We start from the raw sequence: 11,048 nt of genomic DNA on the forward strand, positions 1-11,048 counted from the left end.
AGTGATAATGAAAGCCATACTAATTTTTCAAATTGTACATACATGTTTTTTCCTCACCAATGAGCTCAGCATTGTTTCTTCTATCAAATACTTGCTCACTCAACCAAAGTATCGTAAACAAGTTCAACAATTAAAGTTTCCTATTATATGATTATATAGTATAAAAAAATAAGAAGAAAAAGCAATCCTTTTTTATAATAAATTGCTCCAATGACATGGGTATGGTAGTTAAAACAATGATGTGCTGTTACAGATTGGAACATTACTTTATAAAGGCATTATTAACATGATTAAAAATTTTCCATTTCTAATTACTTCTTTTCTGCTGAAGTGGCTAGAATTAGTTGAAAAAACAACCTTGTCAACGAGATAGGCAGCAATCTAACAACTATTGTCTGGGGAAAAAAAGAAAAAAAAATATTTTAGAAGATGGTGTTTCTTTTTATGCCCCACCTACAATTATGTTTTCTGGTCTGTGGGTCTGTTCATTCCTTCATCTGTTTGTTCGTCTGTTTGTCCCACTTCAGGTTAAAGTTTTTGGTCAAGGTAAAAGCCAAATTAGACTTTTGACCCCAATTTCACAGTCCACTGAACATAGAAAATGAAAGTAGGAGTTTTTTGTTGAAGTTTTTGGTCAAGAAAGATTTTGATGAAATTGAAGTCCAATCAACTTGGAACTTAGTACACATGTTCCCTATAAAAAAGGAAATGCCTGCTTTATGATATTGTACATGTTACTACCCAGGTACCCTAAGGGTAGGGTACAGGCAAACCAATATACTTTTGTTTTCTAAGTGTTAAAACTTTCCTATAGATTAATTTAGGAAGAGTGTCTGTCAGCAAAATGACCATATGTTATTTAAAAATAAAACTGACAAATGTAGGGTATGTTATAATTATCCCTTTTCATTTAAGACTTAAAAAAAATAAAAATGTCTTGCAATGTGTTTGTGCTTTTTAAACTGAGCACCTCCCTAGGCCTATTGCCAATATTTTGAATTTAAAAAAAAAATGCTCATTAATCTCAATTTTCAGGAAATCTTTCTAGGCTGGAATATTTTTTTTCATGACGCACACTTTCAATTTCCCAGAAATCTTATTTATTTAACGCGTTTTATCCATTTAATATTACAGCACCATGAAATGATTGACCTAAATTCTAGTACTAATATCTTACATTCCAAAATGTTGTTTGCTGTACATGTTAATTAATACCTGTAGTTTTTTTGTGAATTTATACATATACACACACATCTTATTTTAAGAATCTTATCTTTCACCGAAAACTTCTGTTTACAAGAAATCTTATTCATTAAACCAGCATATGTCAAAATTTATGATGATGCTAGCAGTCTGGAAAACCCCTGTTCTATAAATACCTAGGGAGTGACCTGATCATTTCCTTTAAATACACATGAGGATTCAATATTATCCATTCTCACATTCGAAATTATACATTGACTTTGTAAATCATGTAAGTTGACAATATTTCTTTTTATTTGATGCAGTATTTTGTAATTCTGTCAACTTTGATTTCTAGTTTCTATGGAACTTTCAAAACAAATTATTATATGTATAACTGTTTCTTTTGATATCATACTACATTTCCAATCGTGTTGTGAAGGTTTTTTTATATGTCAACTGCAAACAATATTCAATATTTATACACAGCACACGTACACATTTTTCATTCTATTTAATTGTCTATAAATATATATTTCTGTATAAAGAGATTGTGAAAAAGAAGTGAGAGAATTAGAGAGACAAAAAGAGATTTCTCTAGTTTTTGTGCTATTTTCACATTTCCTGACCGGTTTGAGAAAAAATATTTCTCCTCACGAGTGAAAAATTTGTTCTCGTCAAATGATTAGTGGAAATTTAATTATGATGTCTAAATGATTTGTTTTCTTCTGAAATTTCCTATTGTGACATCATGAAAAAAAGGCGACAATGCCTGATGATGTGACATATAAAGAACAAAAGTTTCTGAAAATCTTTGAAAAAGAAGGATACAAATTATTAGAGAAACAGATTTCGACACTATAACTTGTGTATATGATATTTCTCCACTCTCGACAGTTGAAATTTAGTTATTGAAAGAGCTCGGCAACCCTCACGCTTCAAATAATAAAAATTTTACTGTCTCAAGTGGAGAAATAGCGTAATACACTTGTTGCAGTGTTGGAATCTATATATCTACATGTATATCATTCATATTTTAGTTTTTCTTATCAAGCACGTCTTATTAAACAAATAGTCTTTTGTTGTTATAATTTCTTATAACTCTGTAACACCCTAGTCAGGTGGTAAAAGGCTGAAGTTACAACCTGACTATTGAACATGTTGAAAAAAGAAAAGAGAAAAAAAAAACTGAACTGCAAAATTTTTCAAATTAATTGCGATAGGAAATTTCTTTTTTTCCTGGAGAAGAAGACTATTTTTTAACTGGATAGGTGGCAGATGTTACTTATAGTATATAAACAATATTGATCATGCTCTAATAAACATAAATCATATTTATACTGATTAACTGACTTAATTATAGATAAACCGAAAGTATCTATGACAAAATCAATACATTGTGTTTGGCCAATTCTTTTTCATAAAATATGTAGCAAAAGCTAATCAAAGTGAAAATAAGGAAATAGTAAAAGTTATGATAAGGTTACTCTATTCTATGGCCCCATGACTAATAAAATTAAACAGGGTGCTGTTAATCTATTTTGTATTCTATTGAAAGATGTTTTGAAGAAAAGTATTTCTTTTCTTTATTTAAGTGTTTCTTTGGTTTAGGTTATAAAACGGAAATCTGTAGTGATTATGTAATGTTTAAGAAAAAGAAAAAAAACATTTGCAATTTCTGTTTTCTTTAATTTCTTGAATCTGAATTTTCAAGAAATTTTCAGAGCTTGATTTTTGGAAAGAAGCTTCTTGCCAGACAGCTTCAGTTTCCAAGAAATTGTTCTACAAAATGTTTAAATCAGCTGACATATTCAGAAAAACACATTGGAAAGATTGACCTAAATTCTAGTTCAAATTTCACAACTTTTAAATTTGTCTCCTTTAAACATTGATTTATATGGTTTGATTTTAAAGAGATTTGTCCTTAAATGCTTTTAACTTTCATAGTGTCCTCAATATTATATAATTGGATATTTGTAATGGAATTAAAGATTTATGTTTAAGGATAAATGTAGAGTACATTATATATATATGTCATAACCTAAAGATTTTGTTGTTTTTAAAGAATTACGTAATTATATGATTTATTAATATTAAGTCACTATAAGGCCACACCAATTTGATTCCTTGTTCGACGGACCCGCCCGCACCTATTTTTTTCAAAACAGATTTTTTTTATTTTTATTATATTCCCGCTTCCCGCATCCGGAAATAAAATCATGTCCATTTCCCGCACCGTTTTATTGTAAATATTATATCAAGATCGCTACATTTGTTTTTTAAAATCACAGTCTAGCCTTTATATAACGATTTTAAACCTATCAGCACTCCACAACACTGTAAATATCTGCGAGAATATTTGTTTCAGCATGAAACTAATTTATTTCAAGCGGGAGTGCTCTGATATAAACAGAAATACCAGTACAGAACAAAACGTTGGTTTCTCTCCCCCTAACTTATATTCCCTATAAAAAAAAATGTTCGTTGTAAAAATAAAGTACAAAGAACTTCTGAAGGATTTGCCTTCAACTGCAATTATAATGTATGGTGACGGTCATACTCGCTGCAGGTTTGTGCACCTGTCCTGGTTGATTCAGAGACCTGTCGCTCAGTAGTTATCGGTTGTTGATGTGGTTCATTGGTATTTTCCCGTTTGGAAATATAATTTAGATCGTTGGTTTTCCTGTTCGAATTGTGTACAATACTAAGTTGTGGTCCCTTATAGCTTGCTGGTTGGTCTTGATCAAAGCACTGTGTAAAAGGCCGTACTTTGACCTATGTTTGTTATTATCAGGTTGGGACCAACCCTCCCTCAGACAAGGGTCTTGAAGGGGTAATTTTACCATGTTTACTGTTTAGTCTGTTGTAGAAAAGAAAATAGAAATACTAAGGATTTGTACAGTGCTACTATATAAAACCTTTGACAACTTAGAATTTTTTACTCAAAAAGAGGAGAAATACATTATATTTTAAACAACTTTTCTAAAAGAGGGATGGGTCCACTTATTTTGAATAATATTAAACTGTTTAAGTAAATGTGTCAACATGGTTAAAGGAATATTACAAAATTCTTGGACATGTTTTGACCATTTGATACCAAATATTATAGTTCTTTGCCAGTTTGGGAAAATATAAGCCCTTTTGTACCTAAAGTGTTTTTACAAAAAAAAAATATTATAACTTTAATATTTTGACCCTTCAGAAAAGGGATATTCATAACATTAAGGGGTTGTTCTGAACCTGATTATGACTTGGATGGAAAATTGTCTCATTGTCAGTCACACATACATAGACCAGATTTAATTATTCAAGTATTTCTTGTTGAACAGGGAAAAAATACATAAATTAAAGAAATGTCAAGGTACAAGTGATAAATCAAGTTTTAATATAGTCAAAACCTACTATTTTATGTTTACAAAAAAAAATTATAATCGCTCGCCTTTACTTTTTAAGCTTCGCCTCAAAAATTTGCAAATTAAATATTTTTTTATTAAAATTTTCAAATCGCTCGCTCGCCCCAATTTTTGGAGTCCAAAAATCCGTAGAACAAGAAATTAAATTGGTGTGGCCTAAAGTGTATGTAAAATTTATTACTAAGTGTTGAAGGTCATTATAAATGATGATTGCTGCTGTCATGTGACTTTTTACATATGTTCACATGTTAGACTAGTGCAGTTTTTTGCGAATTTTGTGGGAATTTGTTCAGAAACTAACCAACCATCTTTAATGTCAATATTGAGGGTGTTGATATTAATCTTGAATTGATGGTATTGATGTTAATCTGGAAATCCCCATTCTAAAGATTTGTTTCTGGGTTGAGGGCGTGACCTATATATCCACTTTCTCTAAATACACCCTATGATTTTTGAAAAGTCATTTTCATATTTGGAGCAGATGTTGATAGTACTATATTGAATTTGTAAGTTTATTTTTTGGTTTTTGATAGTTTGAAATAGTTTTTAGAGTATTAACTAAAACTACATGTAGTTATATTTTGTTAATTATCTTTATACTAGCTATATTAATTCCAAGGAATTGTATATTAAGTCTTACTATACAAATCCTTTATACAATGCAGTTCTTAAAGAAAAAATAAGAAAACTATGCAAAAAAGTTGGTTAAAATTATAAAAGATGTACAAACTTCATTTTTAAAGGCAGTGCTTTAAGGCCTGACTTTTAAGTCATGAGGTTCATCTTTTCATACGCAATCTTTGCAGGGGGTCTTTTGGCCAGAAATAGATCCGGAAATGTTCGAATTTCTCCTCTTCTTTTTATGGTATAATATGGTTTTTGTTTCTTTCATTTACATTGGGGACTAAAGAAACGATCAGTGTGTATTGTTCGTTTTTTAGAACTTGTTATCAGTGTGTATTTTGCATTATAAGCAGTCAACCTGACTACAAACTATCATTATGTGTATTCCGTGTGGAAAGAGGTCGGGTCAATTTCGAGTGTTATCTGACATCTAAAGTTTCTTTAATTAGTTCAGACGTTGATATAACAATGAAAAGTCGACTGAACATGATTAATATTGCATCTTCTATTATTCAAAGCGGAATTCGGTTTATGAACGAGAAACCGTAAAGCGTTTTCAATTTCGGTTCTAGTTATGTATGTTGTCCACGTTTTATCCTGGTTCCCGGTACTACGTTCCGGGTATTAGCTATTTGATATATATGTGATGTGTAACATTACGATCGGGTACCAGCCAATCTACGTGTGTATGTGTACATGATTTCCCGCCAAAATGACACTTCCGGCAAATGACGGATAAAACCTAATCGACGATCCCGGGTCAATGGACAAAGCCAATGCAATGTTACGCGACTCGGGTTCGCATACTTATTTTATTTATTTTGGTAATCGATCTATTTCCGGTATCATGTAATATTTATCGTCATGAACATTGATGTTTTTACTTGCTGAACATTTGTTTCTCTTACATAAATTAAACATCTCTATACGTTTTGAAATTAATTTTATGTTTTTGTTGGATTTCAACTTTGTCTTGTGTATTTTTTTACTTGTCCACGGGCAACCAAGACAAAAATAATTACTTGTACGGTTGTTCAAATGTACGAGTCGGGCATAGCATTTCCACACCCCTGGTTATAAAACTTTTTTTTCAGGGCACAAACCCACTTTAAAGAGACTTGTCTACTGCCATACCCATCCTATTTTCATGCACCATTTGCAAGCAAGAGACTGAATGGTTTGCAAATTATAAATCAGGACGGTGTCCAATTAAAACAAAAGAACTAAACTGGATGAATATTGTAGGAGAAATCTAGAGGAAAGTTTTGATTTGTGAAATTGGTTTTCCTGAAAAGTCATTCATCCTAGCCTACAGAAAGGAACTATAACTGTCCACCACCAACTGACGAGCTAATGTTGAGCTTCACATATGGAATTACTCAAAAACCAATGTCTATTTTTTCAGCACAGATTTCACAAGTTATGACACAGCTGTGCTTTTTTTATACTTGTTAAAGAGTTGTATACTAAATTTTATTTTTTTATCAATAAATATATATTGTGTCATTTAAGAACTTGTATTTTGTCAAAAGATGCATACTAATGAATGAAAGTGGTGCAGTTCATTTTGCTTTGGTATATAGAATTGAATTACAATTGTTCATGTTATTGGAATGCTTATAAAAATAAGGAGATGTGGTACAATATATTTGATATTTAGTGAGTTTATCAAGCAAAAGTGAATAAGAAATAGGTATAAGCAGTTACAGGTACTACTGTACAATCTCAAACAATGAGAAAAACTCATACCGTAAAGAGAATTTCATATTTACAAGCAAGTTTTGTTTTTGCGTTAAATAATTTTCTTCTATTGTTTTAATTGCAAATATGGGAAGTGGTTAAAATGCTAATGAGACAGCTGTTATGGCCACATAGCCTTAATTGAAATTTTCTTTTTCATTCATACCGGTAGATTTTGCCTGGAGTTAGAAACATATCTGCCAACTTTTCAAAATGCACATGGGGGTTTTACGTGAAAGATGGTCCATATAGTCATACAAAACCTTCAAGGGGGCCTTCAAATGGAAGCAGGACAAGTTGCCCCACTGGCTAATCGCCCCACTTTTTAAAAAACCGCCACAAACTGATTTATCAAATCGCCCCACATGTGAAATTGGTTAAATCATGTTTAATATTACTCCTGCCAACTCGCCCTACTTATAAAAAAACAGTAATATTTAGATTAATATATATACAATTAAACATAAAAACTCGCACCACTTTAATGAAAACTAATCTACACAGAATACAAAAAAACCGAAAATTAATTTAATTACTATTATTGATATATACTGAGATTATAATTCTAAAATAAAACTGATTGTTGAAGAATAACTAAGTTTTGAAGCTTAGTTATTTGCATAACAATTGAAAAGTAACCAGTTAAATGTATCAAAATGCAATATAAGGAATTTAACTTATATTCAATGGAATAACATCTTTTTCCATAAGTGGGTCGGGTTGGCATTACTTAATTCATCCTGGTTAATAATATATTTATCTAGATTTCACCCATTTCCATTAGATGGGACCAGTTGGCAGGAGTAATATTAAAGGGATTTAACACAGTTCACAAGTGGGGTGATTTGGTAATCCAGGTTGGGGCAGTTTTTTTGTCGAGTCTGCGACTTTTGTCGCAGAAAGCTCGACAGGGATAGTGATACGGCTGCGGCGATGTTAGCTCAGTTCTTAAAAGCTTTATATTTTAGAAGGTGGGAGACCTGGATGCTTCATACTTTGTATATGGTTGCCTCATGTTACAAAGATTCCGTCAGTCACATGTCCAATGTCCTTGACCTCATTTTCATGGTTCAGTGACTACTTGAAAAAAAAGTTAAAATTTTTTGTAATGTTAAATTCTCTCTTATTATACATGTAAGTAATTGGATAACTATATTTGGTATGTGCGTACCTTGCAAGGTCCTCTTGCCTGTCAGACAGTTTTCACTTGACCTCGACCTCATTTCATGGATCAGCGAACAAGGTTAAGTTTTGGTGGTCAAGTCCATATCTGAGATACTATAAGCAATAGGTCTAGTATATTCGGTGTATGGAAGCACTGTAAGGTGTACATGTCCAACTGGCAGGTGTAATCTGACCTTGACCTCATTTTCATGGTTTAGTGGTTATAGTTAAGTTTTGTGTTTTGGTCTGTTTTTCTTATACTGTTTGCAATAGGTCTCCTATATTTTGTGTATGGCATGGTTGTAAGGTGTACAGGTCTACCTGGTAGGTGTCATATGACCTTGACCTCATTTTCATGGTTCAGTGGTTTAAGTTAAGTTCTTGAGTTTTGGCCTTTTTTTCTAATACTTTATGCAATAGGTCAACTATATTTGGTGTATGGAAATATTTCATGATTTACATGTCAGTCGCACAGGTTTTATTTGACCTTGATCTCATTTTTTACAGTTCATTGCTCAGTGTTAAGCTTTTGTGTTTTGGTCTGTTTTTCTTAAACTATAAGCAATTAGTCAATATTATTTGTTGTATGGAAGAATTGTAAGCTGTACATGCCTACCTGGCATGGTTTATCTGACCTTGACCTCATTTTCATGGTTCAAAGGTCAATGTTTAGTTTTCTTGGTTTATGTTAAGATTATGTGACAGTTGTAATAACGCTTTATTATTAGGACTATCAACAGACTATCAATGATTAGTAAAGAAGGCGAGACATTTCAGTGTGTGCACTCTTGTTTTTAAAGTGAGGCGAGTTAGTGAAAAAGTGGGGCGATTTGTCATGGATTCCCTTCAAATATATTCTAATGTGGTTTTTGGCTTCTTCATGCATTAACAAGCTCATAGCCATTGTTGAATTAATTGTTTTCCTTAAAATAGTCGACAAAATTGCTCTCACAAAATTTCCATTTGGGAGCCTTGAGCTCGATGGGGGAAATACTCTGCAAATACTGACAGTTGACAGGTATGGTCATCAAAAAAGTTGACATGTTACTATGTACATTTACCATTATGTTACTTGATGTCCTTGCTATACACACAGTACAGAGACTAGTCAATCTTTGTGAACTATTTTTTATGGGAGTGATAAAATATGTGTATACAATCAATAATTAAAAATAGTCTATTTATATTGAAAAGGAAAAGTTCTTATATGTCTAAAGAAGAGGGACGAAAGACACCAAAGGGACAGTCAAACTCATAAATTTAAAGCAAACTGACAAGGCCATGGCTAAAAATGCATTTCATGGGAGGCACAGAAAATATACTGTAAACAGTAGACTAGATATAGGTGAACTAGGTACAAAAGAACTCTAAATCTTAAATTCTACAAACCACCTCTGTTCTATGGAAGATAATGATATAACTGGACTAGAAATACACACAACCTGTAATTAACTGCCTTTACAGCGCTTTCGCGCTTTGATTTTTTATGAATTTAACAATCTTTTGTAAAGTAAAATTCAGCATTGTTGAAAAATGTTGTATGTATGCCAATGAGACAATTTCCCACTAAATTAAAATCCTATAAATATGTCAACTGAATCATGAATTTTTTATAAATTGTTTGGTTTTATTTTACAGAGATATATCACAATGAATGACAGAAAAAGAAAGGCAGAAGATATCCCCTTTACTAACGGTAATGGCGTGCATGTTCTGAAGAAAAATAACTCTGAAGTCTCACTCGGCCAGCCTGTTGTGGAAGAGGAAGATTTGTTATTGAATGGTTTTCCTTCCACACAGGAGAGTAACTATGGTGGAACAGGAGAGCAGTCGTGGTCAGCAGACCATCTTGCTCAGAAGTTGGAGGAAATTGGTTTGAGTGAAGTAGCTAAAAAGTTTAAAGGTGTTTAGCTTTATCTAATAAGTTTTGCTAATTGTGAACATATTATATACTTGTATCTAAGTGATTATAATTTGAATTTGAGTTGAGTCATTTTTGGTCCAGAGTTTTTTAAGGAAAATTGGTTCTGATAATTCATTAGTTAATTCTTCTGATGGAAATAGTCGAAATTTCCATTAGTATTTTTAACTTACTTCTTCTAGAATTCAGGAACGGACAAACTGATGTTTCCAGTTTTATTTAAATTCAGGAGTTCAATACTTCTGAAGTTTTAGAAGCAACTAAATTTGATATATGAGCCTTCTATTGTTTCCATAGAATGTCATACATTTTTAACGATAATATGTTCAAAATTCACAAGTTCACACAGATGTGATTATTTTGAATACATTTTAGAGTTTGAACCACCTTTGTATTAAATTATTTAACATGTTTTGAAAATATATAGACAATAACTTGTACTGTTTAGTGTCTTTTAATATTATCTGTATTTGTACCAAGCTAGAAAACAAGGTGTACGTGACCTTTTAGCGAGCTATTACACCTGTTTCGAGCAGAGTACAAATACAGCTGATATTTAAAGACACTAAACAGTTATTGTCTTTATCTTGCAATTAATTCTATGTATTATTTCTGTTTTGAAAGACACAAAAACACATGTTTTGCATTTAGTTTTGATTTGAAATCCCTTGAGGACCGTGTAGTAATACGATACAGTAATCATGCATTCAGCTGAATTTCGGGTTCGCAAAAAATAAGAATCACAAATGGTCAACAATAATACATCGCTCGATGGTGAATTATTATCTATTTTAACATAACAACTAATTTCAACAGTATAAACAGATAACAAAACATTGTTCAATTTGAAACAGGGATGTACTAATGGTCCTACACTCCAGACTGGACAATCACTATAAAACATGCATGCTGAAATTGACATGGTTGTTCTTGTCACACAATCATACACATTCAAGTTTTGAAATTGATAGTTGTCATTGTAAAAAAGACTGCTGTTCATGTAT

The 11,048-nt window shown here is 31.8% G+C and overlaps 1 protein-coding gene across 1 annotated transcript; it reads left to right on the forward strand.

Moving 5' to 3' along the window:
- The first annotated feature begins 1,366 nt into the window (after window positions 1-1,366).
- Window positions 1,367-10,034, forward strand: LOC134722812 (uncharacterized). Its single transcript, XM_063586437.1, has 2 exons — window positions 1,367-1,474; window positions 9,762-10,034. Exons 1-2 carry the CDS (start codon window positions 1,415-1,417, stop codon window positions 10,032-10,034), a joined length of 333 nt encoding a protein of 110 aa, XP_063442507.1. The 5' UTR covers window positions 1,367-1,414.
- The last annotated feature ends 1,014 nt before the right edge of the window (window positions 10,035-11,048 follow it).

Source organism: Mytilus trossulus, chromosome 6, assembly GCF_036588685.1.
Source record: "Mytilus trossulus isolate FHL-02 chromosome 6, PNRI_Mtr1.1.1.hap1, whole genome shotgun sequence".
NCBI lineage: Eukaryota > Metazoa > Mollusca > Bivalvia > Mytilida > Mytilidae > Mytilus > Mytilus trossulus.

Excerpts from the sequence above, each read along its gene's own strand:
- LOC134722812 (XM_063586437.1), top strand. The coding sequence starts at position 1,415 with ATGAGGATTCAATATTATCCATTCTCACATTCGAAATTATACATTGAC. Across the intron at positions 1,475-9,761 it reads ACATTGACTTTGTAAATCAT|AGATATATCACAATGAATGA; the intron begins GTAAGTTGACAA and ends TTTATTTTACAG.